This window comes from Salvelinus sp. IW2-2015, linkage group LG23 (assembly GCF_002910315.2).
Source record: "Salvelinus sp. IW2-2015 linkage group LG23, ASM291031v2, whole genome shotgun sequence".
Classification (NCBI taxonomy): Eukaryota; Metazoa; Chordata; class Actinopteri; order Salmoniformes; family Salmonidae; genus Salvelinus; species Salvelinus sp. IW2-2015.
Window position 1 is genome coordinate 8,973,359 of NC_036863.1, and position 22,433 is coordinate 8,995,791.

Sequence of the window (22,433 nt, forward strand, 5' to 3'; positions counted from 1 at the left end):
TTCTAAAGACTGTTGACATCTAGTGGAAGGCATAGAAACTGCAAGTTGAGTCCTAAGTCAAGGGATACTGTAATGGCATTGAATAGAAAACTACAAACCAAAAAGAAAAATCCATTCAGGAAGGAGTTTCTCAGGTTTTCACCTGCCAAATCAGTTCTGTTAAACTCACAGACACTATTGTAACAGTTTTGGAAACTTTAGAGTGTTTTCTATCCAAATCTACCAGTTATATGCATATGATATCTTCTGGGCCCGAGAAACATGCCGTTTAATTTGGGCATGCATTTCATCCAAAATTCCGAATGCTGCCCCCTACCCTAGAGAAGTTTTAAAGAGGGACCCATTGTCAAGGTATTAATCTGCAAAAAGGCAGAGTCCACTCTTAAACATAGGATGGGGCTCTCTTAGTAGCTTGCTAGAAAAACAGTTTGGATTTAGATACAATTTCAGTAAAATGGAGGCTTTAAGGGAGAGGTTTTATGCCTTAATATTTAATTGTTTTAAACCTCCAAACTCAAATATGCTGGTGTAAAGTTAAATGTTTTTCTTCGCATGATTTGAAAAAGGATTCTCCTGGAATCGGTAGAGCAATGAATAAATACACTATATATACAAAAGTATGTGTGGATTCTGCAAAAAACTTGTGGATTCTGCTATTTCAGCCACACCTGTGGCTGACAGGTGTATACAATTCAGCACACAGCCATGCAATGTCCATAGACAAACATTGGCAGTAGAATGTCCTTACTGAAGAGCTCAGTGACTTTCAACGTGGCACCATCATTTTTTTATTTCACCTTCATTTAACCAGGTAGGCCAGTTGAGAACAAGTTCTCATTTACAACTGCGACCTGGCCAAGATAAAGCAAAGCAGTTCGACACAAACAACACATAGTTACACATGGAATAAACAAACATACAGTCAATAATACAGTAGAAAAAGTCTATATACAGTGTGTGCAAATGAGGTAAGATGAGGTAAGGCAATAAATAGGCCATGGTGGCGAAGTAATTACAATATACCAATTAAACACTGGAGTGATAGATGTGTAGAAGATGAATGTGCAATTAGAGATACTGGGGTGCAAAAGAGCAAGATCAATAAATAAATACAGTATGGGGATGCCACCTGTCATAGGATGCCACCTTTCCAACAAGTCAGTTTGTAAAATTTCTACCCTGCTAGAGCTGCCCCTGTCAACTGTAAGTGCTGTTATTGTGAAGTGGAAATGTCTAGGTGTAACGGTTTTCTTCCAGTGGTGAAGGAGAGGACCAAAGTGCAGCGCGGCTAGTGTTCAACATGTTTAATAAAAGAACAAGTGAAACACTACAAACATACAAAATAACAAAATGTGCAAAAACCGAGACAGACCTATCTGGTGCAGACAACCACAGAGACAGGAAACAAACACCCACAAAATCCCAACACAAAACAAGCCTCCTATATATGATTCTCAATCAGGGMCAACGATTACCATCTGCCTCTGATTGAGAACCATATTAGGCTGGACATAGAAACAGACAAACTAGACACACAACATAGAATTCCCACCCAGCTCACATCCTGACCAACACTAAACAAGCAAAACACATAATAACTCTGGTCAGGACGTTACACTAGGAGCAACAACGGCTCAGTGGCGAAGTGGTAGGTCACACAAGCTCACAGAAAAGGACTGTGCTGAAACACGTAGGGAGAAGAAAAAGGGTCTGTTCTCGGTTAAAACATTCACTACCGAGTTCCAAACTGCCTCTGGAAGCAACATCAGCACAATAACTATTAGTCGGGAGCTTCATGAAAAGGGTTTCCATGGCCGAGCAGCCGTACACAATCCTAAGATCACCATGTGCAATGCCAAGCGTCGGCTGGAGTGGTGTAAAGCTCGGCGCCATTGGACTCTGGAGCAGTGGAAACGCGTTCTCTGGAGTGATGAATCACACTTCACCATCTGTCAGTCCGATGGATGAATCTGGGTTTGGAGGATGCAAGGCCAGGAGAACGCTATATACCCAAATGCATAGTGCCAACGGGAAAGTTTGGTGGAGGAGGAATAATGGTCTGGGGCTGCTTTTCATTGTTCGGGCTAGGCCCCATAGTTCCAGTAAAGGGAAACCTTAACGCTACAATTACATTCTAGATGATTCTGTGCTTCCAACTTTGTGGCAACAGTTTGGGGAAGGACCTTTCCTGTTTCAGCATGACAATGTCCCCATGCACAAAGCGAGGTCCCTACATAAATGGTTTGTTGAGATTGGTGTGGAAGAACTTGACTGGCCTGCACAGAGCCCTGACCTCAACCCCATTGAACACCTTTACGATGAATTGGAACGCTGACTGCGAGCAAGGCCTAATATCAGTGCCCGACCTCACTAATGCTCGTGGCGGAATGGAAGTAAGTCCCAGCAGCAATGTCCAACAGCTAGTGGAAATCTTTCCAGAAGAGTGGAGGCTGTTATAGCAGCAATTGTGGGACCAATTCCATATTAATGCCCATGATTTTGGAATGAGCTGTTCGACAAGCAGGTGTCCACATACTTTTGGTCATGTGGTCATGTATGTAATAGAAAATGAATCAGGGTAATCTTCTCGTAAATGGAAAGGTGTTCTCAGAGAAGAAACGTATTTATTATTTTACATAAAAGGTTTTTGAACAATACTTGTACCCATCTTAAGTTGAAAAAAAAACAGGCACTTAAACAGATTCTAGACGTATTGTATCAAATGCTTTCTCAAGATCTGCTATAACGGTTATACATGGTTTACCTGTATTCTCATAGTTTTCCATTATTTGTAGTAGTTGTCTAATGTTGTCTCCAATATATCTTCCCTCTAAGAATCCCGTCTGATTGTGATGAATAACGTCCAGAAATACCTTTTTTAGTCTATGAGCAATACATTTGGCCAATATTTTTGCATCAACACTGAAGTGTCTAACTCATTGTTACCATCTAACTCATTGGTTACAAAGGAAAACTAGTAACCCCAAGGACCAAAGTTCAGACACCAAGGTCTGTAGGTTTCAAAACATAGATGACTCTCCATCCTTTCAGTCATTTCCCTTACAAAACAAGGTTTGTTTTCTTAGTCACTCCTTCCAGAGAAAGGAGACGAAAGAGGAAGGATAGCATCAGTGACCCAACTCCTAGCTGTGACTAATGGGAGGAGCGCCATTCCCTAAAGTGACCTCATCAAGATCGGCCATGTCACAGTCATTAAATAATTTAATGAAGTTTACAAGACAGGCTAAGCTCTACAATTTTTTTTATATTGAACAGATAGAACAGTAGAGAGAAGACAGGAAAGATAGAGCCAAAGGGCAGTGGGCGATTTCAAACCCATGCCAACTCTGGCACCAGTGCAGTGGGGTCAGTGGCAAAACCACTGGCCCACACAGAAAACGCATCCTCCTGTCTTCCCTTCTTTGAGCTAGTCATTGATCAGTATGTGATTGTATAGTTGAAAGCAAAGGTCCCATAACATACCTTTCACCAATCCGGCAAGCGGTACGAGAGCGCCAATTCTAGGTCCAAGAGGCTCCTAAACAGCTTCTACCCCCAAGACATAAGAATCCTGAACAGCTAATCAAATGGCTACCCAGACTATTTGCATTGCCGCCCCCCCCTTACACTGCTGCTACTCTCTGTTATTATCTATGCATAGTCACCTTAATAACTAAACCTACATGTACATATTACCTCAACTACCTCGACACTGGTGCCCCTGCACATTGACTCTGTACTGGTACCCCCTGTATATAGCCCTGCTATTGTTATTTACTACTGCTCTAATTATTTGTTATTCTTATCTTACTTTTTTTCTTAAAACTGCATTGTTGGTTAAGGGCTTGTACGTAAGCATTTCACTGTAACCTGTTGTATTCGGCGCATGTGACAAATACAATTTGACTTGATTACTTCAAGGAAGACAGGAAGGAAGGCTGTATTAGGCTCCTGAGTGCGCAGCGATCTAAGGCACTGCATATCAGTGCTAAAGGCGTCACTACAGACCCTGGTTTGATTCCGAGACCACAACCGGCCGTGATCGGGAGTCCCATAGGGCGGCACACAATTGGCCCAGCATCGGCCGAGTTAGGGGAGTGTTTGGCCGGGGTAGGCCGTCATCATAAAATAAGAATTTGTTCTTAACTGACCTGCCTAGTTAAATAATGGTTCAATAAAAAAAAATATTTGGAAAGTATTCAAACCAAGCCCTAGTTTCAGGACCGATGACAGAGAGGGCAGAGTCCCTGGGATTAAACTAGTGATCGTCTACAAACACACATCACCGCACGCTTAAATTATTAAATGATTAAAACAAATACTATTTGAACCTAGGTCTGGTGCCTGGATACATACTTATTCAGGATGGATAACCAGTCAGGTTCAGTAAAAACCTGAGAGAAGTACCCGGCGACAAAATAAACCACATCATCTCACGGGCATCACCATAACCTTGAACATTCACTCCATAATTCCTCTTTTGTCACACATTTCCATTTCAAAAGAGTTGTTTTAAGCTTCCAGCCCATCCTTTGAGAGCCAAGGTATGCCACAGTTTGAACTTGAAGAGCCCTTTAACAGTGAGAGTGGGAACAAAGCACCATTGTAAGAGTCTGGACTTTTCACTCAGGGCTGAATTGAACCCCTACGCACAGAGGAAGAAGAGGAGGGCACCTTAAGAAAGGAGGAGTGGGCAAACTCCAAGGTCAGACAAAAATAAATACGTCAATGTGTGATTTTTGCCAATGACATTCTAAGTAATGACATTCTTAGCTTTGCCGTGAACAGCCAAGGCTCCAAAGTAATACTTATAGTTTCAAATTAACCCAATGTTTTCTATGAAACCATAGTCACTCATGAAACTGCATGGACATTAAAACAGCACTAATACCATCTTCCCCATTACATAAGTTTATCTACTTCGTGTGACCACTAATATTGATACAACGACGTTGAATAATTATAGATTACTACACAGACATTCATTGAAGATTTATCTTGACCCTAAACTCTCTTGACCCCTTACTGACTGTGGTGATGGGAGAGAGTTTTGACTGGTGAAAGCGGAAGTGGCGACATTCATAGCCTTCTTATCACTACAGTAACTTGTCTGCAAGCTTCAGACATTTTCAAACCGTTCCAAGAAGCTCCCTAAATATAACCACTAAAACCTTAAGTGACTCAAATTACAAGAACAAGATTGAAATGGTGGTTAAATGACCAGAACGCCAACCTATTACACTACCATTTTTTCTACAAACTAGCTTTTCATGTCTGTGAAAGACATGGTGGAATGCATTTTTAACAACTGTGTTACAATAGCATTTGCCAAAATGTAATAATTGTACTTCCAACACACTTTAAACATGTACATTTCTGTTAGGGTGAGCAGCTATTCTGAGCAGCTCTCACCTGGTTGGTCTTTGGAGGTGTGTTGAGAGGCAAGCGGAGCATGCGGCTGGCCGTTTGCTGCAGGAAGTAGGGGTCCAGGATTCGGATGTGGCTGGTTTTACCCAACCAGATCTCAGGAGGGGGTTTCCAGAAGCCCTTTCTGATCTGAAGCCACAGATCGGGTGAATAGAGTGAGTCTAGTTAGAAAGAGCCCTGGGTGGTCCTTATGTATCAAGCGTCTCAGAGTAGGAGTGCTGATCTAGGATCAGTTTTGCCTTCATAATGAATAAGAATAGATGGACAAGGGGACCTGATCCTAGATCAGCACACTTAATCTGAGACGCTTGTACTACGGCCCCTGGTTAAAACAGCTTCACCAGTAGGGCTACGTTCCACACCAGCACACTAGATAGTAGGGCCAATATCCACACCAGCACACTACTTAGAATCAGACCTGGGTTCAAGTACTATTTTAAATAATTTCAAATACTTTCGCTCGGTTTGATTGAGCTAGCAAGGCGCAATGGAATTGTTGCAAAAGTGCAAAGCCTACCCATCTAGGACTGCAGGCAGACTACACCAAACACTAAAAGTTTTTGAAAAACGTAAAATTGTATTTGAACCCAGGTTTGCTTAGGATACATTCCCAATACATTGCTTAATTTTACAGTGCCGTAAAAAAGTATTTGCCCCCTTTCTGATTTTCTCTATTTTTGATATTGACTATTATCAGATCTTCAACCAAAACCTAATATTAGATAAAAGCAATCTGAGTTGACAAATAACAAAACAAATTACACTTATTTAATTTCTTTCATTAGCAAAGTTATGCAACACCCAATTCCCCCGTGTGAAAAAGTTATTGCCCCCTTACTCTTATTAACTGGTTGTGCCACCTTTAGCTGCAATGACTGTAACCAAATGCTTCCTGTAGTTGAATTGGGTGTTGGATAACTTTTAAATAAATAAAATAAGTATCATTTTTTGGGGTTATTTGCAAACTCAGGTTCCCTTTATCTAATATTAGGTTTTGGTTGAAGATCTAATAACATTCAGTATGAAAAATAAGAAATTTTATGTGCTAAACTAGCGTGGAAATTACAACAGAGCCTAGATCTAAGTATTAACTCCTGCCCAGTCATTGGTTGATCACACATGCCTTCTCGTCCCTCTTAGAATTAGACTACTGTGTAAATGAGGGTGGCATGACCCTACACCCCAAGGCCGTTCCTTTCAACATTATTATTAGACACTGCTCCAACACAACCTACTAACAGAGCCTCAGGGTAGGGAGATAGGGTGGAAAATACAATGTTCCAGCAGGTGAGGGTGATCATGTTTAAATGAATAAGGTGTTTTAATGTGGCATTGGGGAGAGAAGAGTGTGTGTATGGATGTGTGTGTGTGAATGAAACAGAAAGAGACTAGACTAACTAGAAAGAGAGAGAGTGTGTGATCAGTAATCAGTTGTATAATCCCCTGTCCTCCATTCAGGTTCTTTACCTAATATATGATACTGTATGTCCTGTAATCAGTTCTAAAGTTGCAAGACTTTAAAACCTTACTTCATCTCATCATATATTTTCTTAAAGGTAGATGGGGAGTAATGGGCATCCCTGTCTTTGTGTCTTTGTGTTGAAAATATCACATCCAGTATAGTACCCTCTTCTCATTGTACAGGATCTCTTTGAGCCAGCGCACGTCCTGCTGCTTGAAAGGCACAAGGACCATGAGGGTGTCAGGGTCATTGTGGATGCTGGGGTTGTAGGAAGCCGACTCAGGGTAGAAGAGGCGCATGGTAGTCTTGTTCCCCACGTCGGCCTCATATCCCCGAACTGGGGCATCGTTCAACCTGGGTATGACCAATAAGACATTGCATGAACCATAGTCACACAGCCTGCATACTGCTGTTATAACCATGACAGAATGTGAAATAAATGTGACATAGCAAGACATAAAGCACTCAGTCTCTTACCTGATCACTATGTCATACTTGTTAATGGCACTTCCTAACGAGGTGTTCTTGATCGCGAACCCATTTCCAACCACCATGCAGGTTTTGCAAGGCAAACTGAGGGCAGGAAGAGGACAAAACAGTACAGCTCAACCAAGGTATCATGGTAGACCTTTAAAAAAAATGAGTTGTCCATCAGGAATGTGTCAACTGTCAGCTGAATAAAATATTAACTTCAATAGATTCATAAACTAGATTGTAATCTTATGCAAACAATGACTGATTTCTACAGTAGCGTCATTGTCAGGGATGAGATATACTTTGACCTAACTGTTTTATCCTCTCAGGCATGTCATAGCTAGCCATGGCTGCCAATGCTTTCACGAGAAAAAGCTCTGGAAAACAGAAAATTAACTTAAGCATCTCACACAAGAAATGTAAACATGAGACAGACATGGTTAATGCAGATAACACTAGTAACATTGAGGCTTGCTATTACATGTTAGTAATAACACTGTCATAAGAATAACATGCACTAGTCTAATCCAAAAGCATAATTCAAATAAAAACACACTGAAAAGCACCTTTAACAGAATATGCATTTTGTATGAAGTACCCATAGGAGGCTGGTGAAGGGGAGGGCGGCTCATAGAAATGGATTGAATGGAATGGTGTCAAACACGTGTTTGATACCGTTCAATGAATTCCATGCCAGCCATTACAATAAGCCTGCCATTCTATTTAAACTTCCACCAGCCACCACTGGAAATACCCTTTGAAGTGGAGGATGGTGACAACATACCACTGCCCTTAACACCATAAGGCAAGGCTAACGTGGACAAGTAGCGTCGCCAGAAGAAATCCTCCAGCTTCAAGAAAAGTTGAGCATTCCTGCTCACACTGGTAGGATAAAACACAGGTAGAAATACATACACCTGCTGATAAGAAATATTAAATCAATGTGGCATAGACTTACATACTCACTTAAAATAGCTATGATTGTGGAAGGAAGTTTGATGTTATATACTTTCTTCGAAGCCTGATGTGTTAAGAATTACACTTGTGTTGAGAAACAAACCCAAACTCATTGTATCATTGCAAAACCAAACTCGTTTGTTAACGGTCGGAAAAAATAAAAAACTTCTGTTACCATGGCAAAACATGACACACCTAACTGGTCACATTTCCAAGAAACCACAAAGTTAGAAAAACAGAAGAGAAACATGCAAATGTTGTTTTTTTTGTTTTGAATGGCCATTTGTGATATTGTTGTCACTACCAAAGTTACAGATGTATTTCTTTTCCTTCTATGCTATATTTACATTAACTTTTCAAATAGAGCCTATGACCCAAATATTTGGCAGTTGAGAAAGAAAAGCTTAATATTATCTGCAGGGGAGGGTGAGAGAGGAAGAAAGGGATAAAGAATGAGAGAATGAGAGTGAAAGAAAGAAAGAGGGAGAAAGAAAGAGTAAAAACAAAACTCCTCCATGTTTCTCATCAAGTAGACTTTATTACTCACTTGAAGTTGAGTCTCTCCCACTTCTGAGAGATATTCCAGCTGTCACAGACGGCCTTACTGAAAGCCCCTTCACTACTGAAAAACACAGAACATGGAAACGAAACAGAAACACACAATTGAAATAGAAACTCAACTGAAACACACAGTATGTGGTCCCTGGGATGGTTAAAGGTCTCAACTGGGAACCAACCGCAGGGGACATAACGTCAGTTTCCACTGTGGATACCTGTGGTAGAAATTAGCCACCTGTGGTAATTTCTGTGGGGTGTTGGGTTGAGCGTGCAGAGATTGACACAGAGACAGAGAGGCTTTAGTCCGCAAAAACAACTTTACTTAGACAGAAAATAAACATATCAAAGAAATAACTTAGGTTTTGCTCGGTCTTCCTTCTCTCTCTTAACTGGTGTCTGTCTCTCTCCCTTTTCTCCCACGGTGTGCCATCGTGCTCCTTTTATTTAGCCTCAACGGCTGGTTGGCACTTTCCTCTAATTACCTCCACTTAGCTGTCCGTGTCGGGGTGCCCAGCTCCCGTATTCCCAGCAGAGGGAGCCAATGTCGACTCACGTACCTCCCCTCTATTACCATCCAGGGTAGACATCCTGGGATACCACACACCACTTTGCCCAAGGTTATGCCACACTCAGGGTTTCAAAAGGGTTCTTCATCTGTCCCCATAGTAAAACTATTTTTGGTTCCTGGTAGAACTACAGTACCAGTCAAAAGTTTGGACACACCTACTCATTCAAGAGTTTTCCTTTATTTTTTAGATTCTCCAAAGTAGCCACTCTTTGCCTTGATGACAGCTTTGCACACTCTTGGCATTCTCTCATCCAGCTTCACTTGGCACTACTTCCAACAAGGAGTTTCCACATATGCTGAGCACTTGTTGGCTGCATTTTCTTCACTCTGCGATCCAACTAATCCCAAACCATCTCAATTGGTTTTAGGCCGGAGGAATGTGGACTCCAGATCATCTGATGCAGCACTCCATCACTCTCCGTCTTGGTCAATTACCCCTTACAAAGCATGGAGGTGTGTTGGGTCATTGTCCTGTTGAAAAACAAATGATAGTCCCACTAAGCGCAAACCAGATGGGATGGCGTATCGCTGCAGAATGCTGTGGAAGCCATGTGGGTTAAGTGTGCCTTGAATTCTAAATAAATCACTGACAGTGTCACCAGCAAAGCACCCCCACAATCACACCTCCTCTTCCATGCTTCATGGTGGGAACCACATATGCAGAGATCATCCATTCACCTACTCTACATCTCACAAAGACACAGCGGTTGGAACCAAAAATCTCAAATTTGGACTCATCAGACCAAAGGACAGATTTCCACCGGTCTAATGTCCATTGCTCGTGTTTCTTGGCCCAAGCAAGTCTCTTCTTCTTATTAGTGTCCTTTAGTGGTGGTTTCTTTGCAGCAATTATACCATGAAGGCCTGAATCACGCAGTCTCCTCCGAACAGTTGATGGTGAAATGTGTCTCTTACTTGAACTCTGTGAAGCATTTATTTGCACCGCAATTTCTGAGGCTGGTAACTCTAGTGAACTTATCCTTTGCAGCAGAGATAACTCTGGGTCTTCCTTTTCTGTGGCGGTCCTCATGAGAGACAGTTTTATCATAGCGCTTGAAGGTTTTTGCGACTGCACTTGAAGAAACTTTCTAAGTTCTTGAAATTTTCCGGATTGACTGACCTTCATGTCTAAAAGTAACGATGGACTGTCGTTTCTCTTTGCTTATTTGAGCTGTTCTTGCCATAATATGGACCTGGTCTTTTACCAAATAGGGCAATCTTCTGTATACCACCCCTACCTTATCACAACACAACTGATTGAATCAAATGCATTAAGAAGGAAAGAAACTCCACAAATTAACTTTTAACAAGGCACACCTGTTAATTGAAATGCATTCCATGTGACTACCTCATGAAGCTGGTTGAGAGAATGCCAAGCGTGTGCAAAGCTGTTATCAAGGCAAAGGGTGGATACTTCGAAGAATCTGAAATATATTTTGATATATTTAACACTTTTTTGGTTACTACATGATTCCATCTGTGTTATTTCATAGTTTTGATGTCTTCACTATTATTCCACAATGTAAAAATAAAGAAAAACCCTGAAATGAGTAGATGTGTACAAACCTTTGACTGGTACTGTACCTGGAACCAAAAAGGGTTATTCAAAGGGTTCTCCTATAGGGACAGCCGTGTACAACAGCATATACTGTGGTGAAAGTGAACAAGACTCCCTAATTATGAGTAACTCAAGTGTTCTTGAGAAGCGCTATATACTGTCAGTAGAATAAAAATCCTTATTTCTATCAAATTGCTATCAAATGAAAACATGCTACGGTGATGAAATTTCACTTCCTTATGTTATAAAATACATTTTACCAACACAAATATGAATATTCATGTTATGAATCATTCAGTGGGCTCTTTCTCTAACATATAATTACATTATATAAACAAAAAAAAATCAGATTTCACAACCTAATGAATGCAATAAGAAGCACTGAACTCTGTTGACATAGTGGTGCAGGTTCCTCATAACTTTTGAGGATTTTACATTTTGTTGTTCTCGTCTTCAAAGTTGTTTCCGCAGGTAGCTAAAACCTAAATTATCATGACACGAGCTGAATTAAATGTAAAAGGCTTTGAAAATAAAAAGCTTGTTTTTGTGAGAAAAGTTTGAAAAAGAACAGGAATTTCTACTTAATATGAAAAGCATACACTAAAATATGAAAATACTACATGTCATGTCTCTATGTTGTTTTATGTCCTGCTGATTTGAGACGAAAGATGACAAGTTCAATGGTAAAGTCAGCCTATCAGGTAGCCAGTAGCCTTAATTCTGGCACAGAATCCAGCCTAGCTGACGCAGTGCAATTTTCCTGATTTTTGACCACTTTTTTTTCTCTGGCCTCCATTGATTTAGTCACCCTAATTCTGCTATCATACAAGGGTAAAAACTCAAATAACCTTTGAACAGATAATGACAGACGTGGTTTGGACTACTGGTTTTCTTAGACGATTATCTAGACAATTAACATATTATTTTACCATTGGTCAAAAGATGCAAATCCTGAACTTGATGGGATGGTCTGGTCGAAGGTGTCTGTCATCGGTACAGCTCTATTTTTCTCTTATACGTACAATTTGTAATGTTCTGTAATTTTTCTGTTTAGATAGCTATATTAGCTATATTGAATAAAAAGTGCCACTTATCAGAGTCTAGCAGACCCACTTATCTGACATTTTGGCCAAAAAGATAACGTGCAACGAGCTTCTCCTCTGTCTTTCTCTAAAATCCCTAACCAGTCCCTGGTCATGGCAGCCCTAAACCAAGCTTAATCTCTCCCCCCCCAGGGGCTAAAGAGTACATGGGTACGTCACAAATGGCACCCTATTCCCTATATAGTGCACTACATTTGACCAGGGCCCATAGGAACTATTTTTGACCGGAGCACTATGGGCCCTGGTCAAAAAGTAGCACACTATATAGGGAATAGTGTGCCATTTGAGACACAGCCTGTATCTCTCTTACGAGCCACTCTGTGCTTACATAAACTCTGCCACCCTCTGTAGCACTCAAATCCTGTCAAATGCAGAAGGATCTTGAGGAGGACCAGGTGGCTGAATGAAGACAAAGGGGAGCTTTACCTCTGAAGGAAGAAATGTGAATAGTAGTAGGACACACAGCACAGCAGCAGCACAGGTACAAGTACTCTGGACCATGCTGCAAATTAACACAAGAAGGCGATTTTAATGTACAGATACCTTTTGCACGCTTCACAGCACAGTATGCCATACTCGCCTGGGTCAAAATCCGTAAGAGAAAGGCAGACACAAAATCATTTCCCTGGTGGTTTGGAAGACACAAGGGCATTTGTTATTTCAATTTAATGCAATAAAATATTTTTCACTAGCTGATTTTGACCCAGGCGAGTGCAACATGCTGTGCTATGCTGTGACACAAATAACAAAAAAGACTGGTCAAACTCAAGCTCTGGGGGCTGTATATATCAATCTAGGATCAGTTTATCCTTTCAGATAATAATATATGAGTCATTGAAAATGTGAACTTTAAGTGAACTTAACTTGAACTTCAAGACAGTGAAAACGTCCTGGAATTTGACTAATGGTAACGGGACTGTTTTTCAAAACATTACACATAGCAGAGTAGCAACAAGACAACGTCTGGGTTGCTTATTAACAATAAGGCGTTACAAGCAACACATTTCAATATATTCACAAAGAAAAGGCAATTTTTTTACTAACCTCCCCTCACATTTGAGCTGACTAAGGTTAAGGAAAACCCTAGCAGCAGAATATACAATTACATAATACCATGACTGGTTTAGTCATGACTGACTAAATTACCTGGCATTAGGTTACCTGAAATCTGAAGCATCTGTCAATTCTCAAACTGATAGAATTGGATATAATGCATTGAAATACTGGTTTAAATCACTTACTTTTGGTGTTCTTCAGAGACATCTTCACCTGCTCCTTTCTCATGTCTGGAGTGTTTGTGGTGATGATGTCACCCTGAGAGAGATAGAGAGAAAGAGAGAAACATCCCATTTAATATATCGCCCAATCAGCTAGCCACCAGTCAGCTGTAACCACTCCTTTTCCTCCCTCCATAGGTTGGTCTACACACACACACAAAAAAGCTCTCTCTCTCACACACAAGCTAGGAATTGCCAGGGTCCTCACGATACAACATTATCACAATACTTAGGTGCCGATACGATATGTATTGCGATTCTACATGCATTGCCATTAAATAATGTGATTTTATTGAGATTCCATAGTCCAAACATATTGCTCACCATATGTCTGCTGCAAAGGGACACAAGAGAGCCATGATAAAATGTTTTGGTCAGTCATGGAAATAAAAGTGCTGAAAACAAATCGGCTCCTTATTTAAAAAGAAGATGGAGAACAAGCTATGAAGGAAAAATACTGGAGTTTTGGTGCAGGTACAGCCAATTAGTGCAAAAATAATACTGCGATATTGTCAAAAAGATAAGATATCTTGTCAAAAATAATATTCCGATATGTAAAAACAATTCAGCATCACTAACACACACAAATCAAATTTTATTTGTTAAATGTGCCGAATACAACAAGTGTAGACCTTACCGTGAAATGCTTACTTACAAGCCCTTAACCATCAATGTAGATTTTTTTTTAAGTAAGAAAATATTTGCAAAAATAAATAAACACAAAATAAAATAAGCTAAAGTAAGAAAAAAACTAACAAAATAACAGTAACGAGGCTATATACAGGTGGTACCAGTACCTAGTCAATGTGAGGGGGTCAGAGCATGTGAGCGGAGTTGAGCAGTTGGAAATCTCGCTCATGGAGCTGTGCTTGCATACAGGTGATTGTTACCACCAAGTGCTAACAATCAGTATCTGGATAACATGTGTAAAATGCTTGATAATGTATGTGATATCAACAGAGAGGTATATTTTCTGGGTGATTTAAATATTGACTGGGTTTCATCAAGCTGCCCACCCAAGAAAAAGCTTCAAACTGTTACCAGTGCCTGCAACCTGGTTCAGGTTATCAGTCAACATACCAGGGTAGTTACAAAAAGCACAGGAATGAAAAAATGAACATGTATTGATCACATCTTTACTAATGCTGCAGAAATGTGCTTAAAAGCAGTATCCAGATCCATCGGATGTAGTGATCACAATATAGTAGTCATATATAGGAAAACCAAAGTTACAAAGGCTGGGTCTAATATAGTGTATAAGAGGACATATAATTTGTTTTGTAGTGATTCCTATGTTGTTGATGTAAAGAATATTTGTTGGTCCGTGGTGTGTCATGAGATGCAAACAAACGCTGCACTTAACACATTTACAAAATTGCTTATCCCAATTACTAATAGGCATGCACCCAATAAGAAAATGACTGTAAAAACTGTTAAATCACTGTGATTGATGAGGAACTGAAAAATGATGGTTGAGGGATGAGGCAAAAGTAATGGCAAATAAGTCTGACTGCACAACCGACTGGCAAACATACTGCAAGTTGAGAAATCATGTCACTAAACTGAATAAAAAGAAGAAACTACACGATGAAACAAAGATAAATAACATAAAGAATGATAGTACAAAGCCTTGGAGCACCTTCAATGAAAAAAAAAAAATGGAAAAAACGCAAACTCAGCTCCATCATTCATTGAGTCAGATGGCTTATTCATCACAAAACCGACTGATATTGCCAACTACTTTAAGGATTTTTTCATTGGCAAGATTAGCAAATTTAGGCATGACATGCCAACAACAACCGCTGATACGACAAATCCAAGTATATCTGAACAAATTATGAAAGACAAACCTGTTACCAACCCTAAGTAAAGTTTTGAAAAAAATTGTGTTTGACCAGATACAATGCTATTTTACAGTAAACAATTTGACAACAGACTTTCATCACGCTTATAGGAAAGTACATTCAACAAGCACAGCACTTACACAAATGACTGATGATTGGCTGAGAGAAATTGATGATAAAAAGATTGTGGGGGATGTTTTGTTAGACTTCAGTGCAGCTTTTGACATTATCCATCATAGTCTGCTGCTGGAAAAACATGTGTTATGGCTTTACATCCCCTGCTATATTGTGGATAAAGAGTTACCTGTCTAACAGAATACAGAAGGTGTTCATTAATGGAAGCCTCTCCAACATAATCCAGGTAGAATCAGGAATTCCCCAGGGCTGCCTAGGCTCCTTACTTTTATGTATTTTTACTAACGACATACCACTGGCTTTGAGTAAAGTCAGTGTGTCTATGTATGCGGATGACTCAACACTATACACGTCATCTACTACATCGACTGAAATGCTAAGGACCCTGGGACTAAACACCTCCCTCTGCAACTGGATCCTGGACTTCCTGACGGGCCGCCCCCAGGTGGTAAGGGTAGGTAACAACACAGTTAAGCAGTCCTCCAGGACTGTTTCCAGACATGGGCGTTTAGATTCGTGTTTAGTGGACATATTCCCCACAAAGTGGAGTGGTCGTTCGCAATGACGTGATGTGCCATTTCTGTTCAAGGTGAAAGCAGATCGACTTTTCAGATTTTGAGTGGGCTTGGCTTTAACGAAGCATTTGTCCTTTTTCTTCGCAACCTTTGTATCAGAGTCTATAGACAACGCCTGTGGTCTTGTTTCTTGATCAAGCGGGCCCTGGATATGGTCTCGAGCGAGAGCGGGATAAATTTGAATTTGAAACGTACCAAGAAATCTCACATCTGCATTCACTGCCAAAGGTGATTCTAACATGTATTGACTCAGGGTATGTACATGAGATATTATCAATAAATTAGCAAAAAAATGTTTAAAAAAAAACATGTTTTCACTTTGTCATTATAATCTATTGTGTGTAGATGGTGAGAATTGGTTTTCTCCATTTTGAATTCAACCTGTAACACTAAAATGTGGAATAAGTCAAGGGGTATGAATACTTTCTGAAGGCACTATCTGGCTAAATCATTAGAAAAATAATTGCATCTACATTTTCTTTAAAACTGATTTTTGGTTTGTAAGTGAATTTCAAAGTGACGGACATTTGTGGACTTTTCTCATTTGGGAAAGTCTGTCCTCCACCCTCTCTCCTCCATGACCAGGAGCCCGATAAATGGTCGAGGAGATGTCAATTTGTTAATAGGCGAACAGAAGAGTGTCCTCCCCTCCTCGATAGCCACCTTTCATTGAGGATAAACATGCAAGTCCTTCCTGGAAGAGTTTTAAAATCTACCAAACCCACTTTGAATCAGCTTTAGTTTTTTCTGAGGAGAAAAACATGCACACGTTGAAAAACATATAATTGTATCTGTAAAATGTCTAGCACAACTAACTTAATGTTTTTATCCCTTTACACATTTATTTTGGGATCTACCCCTGTAACCCCTGTAAACGTCATTCATGCGACATGCAAGTGGAGAAGTAGAGTAATTTCATACAAGCATATTTTCGTCCACATTACCTCACCTCGCTGCCACTCCACGATTACTTTTGGCCTTTTTCAAAAGGAGGCGAGAGAGGACGGAGGAGAGGACACAGGATTTTAGCAAATTCAACTGCGAAAAGGCCAGAGTATCAAACCACCACCATTCCCAACGTGTTCCTCCCTCTGAGGTCCTACCTGTCACGATCGTCTTGAGGATAATGAGTGGACCAAGGCACAGCGTGTGAAAAACACATTCTCTTTTATTAGAGATGAGTGAAACACGAAACGAACACTTAAAACAAAACTAAACACAACAACAAACGACCGTGAAGCTACAAACGTAAGTGCAATACAAAAACTACAAACGTTCTACATAGACAATTACCCACAAACGCATAATGCCTATGGCTGCCTTAAATATTGCTCCCAATCAGAGACAAATGAAAGACAGCTGTCTCTGATTGAGAACCACTCAGGCAACCATAGACATACCTAGACACATTCACTAAACACAACCCCATACACTAAACCCAACACCCCCTTTACCATATAACCACCCAAGACGAGACAAAACACAAACATTCCCCATGTCACACCCTGACCTAACTAAAATAATAAAGAAAACAAAGAATACTAAGGCCAGGGCGTGACACTACCGTAGTAGTGTTGTCGTGTTTGGGAGTCTAGACACTACAGCTTGCCGGCATCCTTGAACTTGCTGAGCAGGCATTGGTCAATTAACTTAGTTCCGCCCGAAGCTTGCGCTAGTGAACTTGCAACATTGTATACAATATTCTGGGCCCTCAGAGTTTCCTGCACCAGTGAGCTTGGGACAGACACAGCTGTGGGCTATTTACGCAAGGGATAAGAAGCAGTGCTTGACTTGGGCAGGAGTTCACCAGAGCTGAGTACCAGCACCTCAAATGTTCTACTGCTTGAGCTCCTGTTCCTCCTATAGAAAATTAGCTCAAAGGTAATGTGGAGCTCCTGCACCTAAATATAAAGAGTACCAGCACCCAAAATGAGTACCGGAACCTATTTCAGTCCAAGTCAAGCACTGATAAGAAGTAATCAGGTATGCCTATTTTATGACGTTTCCACTGGATCAGAACATTACATTTTTACCTTTCACGCTGAGTGGTTATCGAGTCGTTATCGAAAGGGAGAGAGGTGGAAAGATTTTTCAAATACATTGAGGAACTATTGTAATTCTAAATAATGTTAAAACATACATTGTTTGCTTGCTGTTTGAGGTGAAGAAAACATTACTTTGAGAAGCTCCACAGGTCATTAGTGGTGGTGCGTTAAGCCAATCCGAAATACTATCAGATCCCCAAATGGGCACATTTATATGCCTACATTTGTGCACAGGTCAGGTAGCCTGTAGGCCTACCTCTATGCTTGCGCGTTCTTACTCAACATTGACAGGAGCGCTCCAAACAAAAGACAATTACTAAATCGACAAAACCTAAACTTGAGTGAGCTAGGACGGAAATAGTTAATATAACTATTTGTTCAGCACTTTTGAAATGTACAGCGACAGAATTCAGAACATGGGCCAGTCTTACAGTATTCTCCCTGTACACCAAGTCAGAACCATAACATAAATAAAGGGGCAATGAAATGTTCAATGATTACATTTCTCTAAAACAGGCTATAGGCTACATGTGCACCACTAAGTCAGAACAGTAAGTTAAGTTATGAGGGGGAAAAGGACCAAATTATTAGGGTGAGGCACATGGGCTACTAACAGCTTACTACACACTTAGTATTACTTTCTTAGCTACAGTATGCATATCTCCCTGTCATATTACATAATTTATGCAGCAGCATACAATATTTTTTGGGACTCACCTTGTTGTGCTGTCCTCACTTGAAAAGGAAGGTGGCGCGGCCGTCCTTCTTGCAGGCAAATTTTGGCATCAAAGAGACCCTTAAACCTAGATTTGGACCACACATCCACTCCACTGAATAGCAGGCTAGTGATTACTTTCCAACTTATGCAGTTAGCCACTGATTCCTTCCAAACCACTCATTTTTGAATTTGCCATTTCCAAATTGTTGTGTAAGATTTATGTACAATGAGCACCAATACGTTTTTTCGATAATTTCTCTTCATATGACAAGGATTTAAAAGGATTTGCCAGTAGATTGTGGACTTGATTCATGATGATGACTGCTTGTCTATCTTGCTAGCTAAGATTTTGAAAGTATGTTGACATCAGTCCAATCAAAGCTACGGTAGATATAACGTGATTTGACGTCATTTTATCTGTGACCTTGAGCCTTCTTGGATGGGCACGTTGAATGTAACTCTATGGTAGCACCCAAGGGGCTTGGAACTTTCGAGCTTTCCCCGTAGATTTTGTGGTGACATAGTGTCCCCATGAGTGACATAACACTGAGCCAATCACTGCGCAACTAGAGATCATTACCAACCCCTACACTCTGTATATTCCCGCTGGCTGACTTACCACCACAGAAAGCAATGAGCTAGGCTAACACACCTGCATGTTGGAGGTGCCTTACTCAAGAAAGCAAAATGGTGGCAACTACGAAGAATCTCAATTATAAAATAAATATTTATTTGTTTAACACTTTTTTTGTTGCTACATGATTCCATATGTGTTATTTCATTGTGTTAATGTCTTCACTAATTATTCTACAATGTAGAAAATAGTACAAATAAAGAAAAACCCTGGAATGAGTGGGTGTGTCCAAACTTTTGACTGGTACTGTATATATTTGTTACTGCTTGACTAAAACAATTTCAGTCGACTAACAGCATAACAACCAACCAAACAATCTACTAGTCGACTAATTGGGGTTAGCCTTATAAAAATCAACCATGATTTTGTGCTTTCTATAATTTGTGATCATTTACCTCGAGCTTTGATCATTACTAAACCAGTGAGTTTCCAATTATTTACGCAAAGAAAGATTCTACAAGAGAACATTGTGAGAGCTATTGGTTTAATGGTTCTGCCAACCGTCCTAAGCATATATATATATATATATATTTTTTTACCTTTATTTAACTAGGTAAGTCAGTTAATAAGAACAATGTTTTGCGGGTCCAATGCTTTGCGTTTCTGCTTCGGACGGCCTATGTTAAGATCGAAGATTAGTTGGGATTAATAGTGTCATTGACGTCACACGTGGCAGTTGGTATCGTACAGAATACTGTTTGGTATTGAATATTAGGCTATGTCGTCCGTTCACTGCAATTTCTACAGACAGTATGGCACAAAGCCAATACAACAACAACAAAAAACACAAAAACAAAGCAAAATAGAAAGAATGTTGTGTGGTACTCTAAATTAACACAACTGTTGTACTTGTCTTTATTGCACTTAATAGCACCACTGCCAATTTCGCTAATAACTGCTGCTTTTTAGGAAGGTTTTACTTGCAATAACTGTGATATGTAGTTGTTTTACCTACCTTATCTGAATGCACTGACTGTAAATCACTCTGGTATAAACTAAATGACCAAAATGGAAATTAATGTCACACTGCTGAAAATAACAAATGACTCGTATAAGAAGAAAGAAACACAAGAAACTATCGCTGTGTCAGGTGGATGTGAAACATTGACTAAACCGGAAATCACACAGAGGAGGAAACAGCACTAAGACCACACTTGACTCTCTGTAAAAACAGCATTTTTGATAAGTTCTCTATCTCGCTAAATCACCCATTAAGGTCAGGGGTTGAGCTTTCCAAAATAATTTTCATACCATTGATTGAAATATGGTCATTACTGTGGATCTGTATTTGTTCCACTCACAAGGCAGTGAAACTCTCACAAGGTAGTGAAACTCTCACAAGGGAGTGAATTTGAGAGTGGTTACATTACATACATACATACTTTTCCAGCCCCACCACTCAGCTTTCTACCAAAGAGAAAACATTGGTTAACTGCTTGCGATGGTGGCAGAGGTGGTAAGAGATGCCAAAGCAAATTCTAGGTAAAGATGTAGTCCCAGCCCGCTCATCTGAAAGTGGCACTTCCTACATTGTTTGTGACACATTTGTAAAAAAAATTAAAAATTAAAAACCGTTTACTCTAACTCTAATCTAGCGCACCTGATTCTAATAATTAGCTGGTTGTGTAGCTGAATAAGGATGGTTACACCTGGAGTTGGAGCGAAAACCCACAGGAGGGTAGCTCTCCATGGACAGGATTGGGGAGCACTGCAGGGAGATAAACTGACACAGGACTTAACATACACCTGCTTACAAACTAAAAAACAACAGCCTTAAGGTGACATTTAATTTTTGAACTATCACAACACAGTTAAAACGGTATGTGTGTGTTAAATGTGGGTGAGAGAGTCTGTATGTCCTGTGAGAAAGTGAAGGGATGTGAGGGAGACTAATCTTGTGGTGAATGTGTGAGAAGAAATGTTTCCACCACCACTACTATAGGCACACTACTGTGTGCACAACAAAAGGGTTTGAAATTAGTATTATTGAGTTGTCTGTTGACTGAGCCACACAGGAGCTCCCAAATACCTATAAATTGTAGTGAGATGTTGGTCCTAGATGCTGATCTTGGGTCAGTTTAGCATTTTTCACACGAAAGGTTAAGGTTAGGATTGAGGGAGGGGAAGCTGATCCTAGAGCTGTACCTAGGGAAACTTCACCTCGGAAACCAATAGCAGCAGACCCGATGTCTGTAGCAGTGAACTCCTGGATGAAGACCTATAAAGTTTACGGCATGGAACTAGCCCATTGTGACGGAGCACCTATTACATCAACAAGATTAGGCTTTAAGGCCTGCTCTGCGATCACTTATTTTGACCAAGGCCCAGTGCACTAATTTATAGGGAATAGGCAATTTGGGACAGAGTCGATGTATCATTTCAAAAGAAAATGAATACAATACAATGTAGCAAAAGTAACCTCTTTAGCCTCTATCTGGCTGCTATAGGCCTACACACCATATTTAATGTTTCCCCAATTAGCACCAGCTAATTACATGTCTGTAATGGGTTGGTGAGTTTGCAATGAATCAAACTACTATTCACCATCCCTTCTTTTATCTAGCATGTCACATTTGAGTTTGTGTAAAAAGAAAGTCAAATTAATACTCTTAAATCCTTCACCAGTCTGATAAATGTAGCCTATTCTTAAAATCAATGTTATCTCATATTGTTGGAGAACTTTAAGTCCCCAGTTCAAATTATATAATTTTTTATGAATATGAAATCATATGGCATGATCATATTCCTTAATCCAAACATCATCATTATAAATTAGTGTAGGCTACATTAGTTAAAATGTAATGCTGCAATGTTGGTAGCCTAACAAAAATTGCATGAATTCGATAAATTATACACACTATTCAGTGATGCCATCACAGCTAGCGCAGTGGATCTGGGCCGATTCCCGGCTGAGTCGGGGCACTTGGCTGAAAGTCAGACTCGGCCGACGTCAAGTGGCCATAGGCAGTATTACTTATGGCTAGTATGCGGGGATTGGGCTTGGGCCAATTCCGGTGTGAGTTATCTGGCCCAACTGTATTACTTGGGGCTTGGGCCGATTGGGGCTACTCTCCGGCAGATGATTACACGGGCTGCTT

The 22,433-nt window shown here is 40.2% G+C and overlaps 1 protein-coding gene across 1 annotated transcript in view; it reads right to left on the bottom strand.

The window, feature by feature from the left end:
• The window catches only part of LOC111950643 (CMP-N-acetylneuraminate-beta-galactosamide-alpha-2,3-sialyltransferase 4-like), a 30,842-nt gene extending 10,446 nt beyond the window's left edge, over nucleotides 1-20,396 (bottom strand). Inside the window, exons 1-10 of the mRNA XM_023968401.3 lie at nucleotides 20,291-20,396; nucleotides 18,701-18,786; nucleotides 13,349-13,421; nucleotides 12,534-12,609; nucleotides 8,868-8,942; nucleotides 8,148-8,245; nucleotides 7,677-7,740; nucleotides 7,367-7,462; nucleotides 7,054-7,243; nucleotides 5,413-5,556 (exon numbers count right to left, since the gene is read on the bottom strand). Of these exons, the coding sequence (XP_023824169.1) occupies nucleotides 5,413-5,556; nucleotides 7,054-7,243; nucleotides 7,367-7,462; nucleotides 7,677-7,740; nucleotides 8,148-8,245; nucleotides 8,868-8,942; nucleotides 12,534-12,609; nucleotides 13,349-13,391 (786 nt within the window). The 5' untranslated portion in view covers nucleotides 13,392-13,421; nucleotides 18,701-18,786; nucleotides 20,291-20,396. The remainder of the gene's footprint in view (nucleotides 1-5,412; nucleotides 5,557-7,053; nucleotides 7,244-7,366; nucleotides 7,463-7,676; nucleotides 7,741-8,147; nucleotides 8,246-8,867; nucleotides 8,943-12,533; nucleotides 12,610-13,348; nucleotides 13,422-18,700; nucleotides 18,787-20,290) is intronic.
• Nucleotides 20,397-22,433: the final 2,037 nt, after the last annotated feature.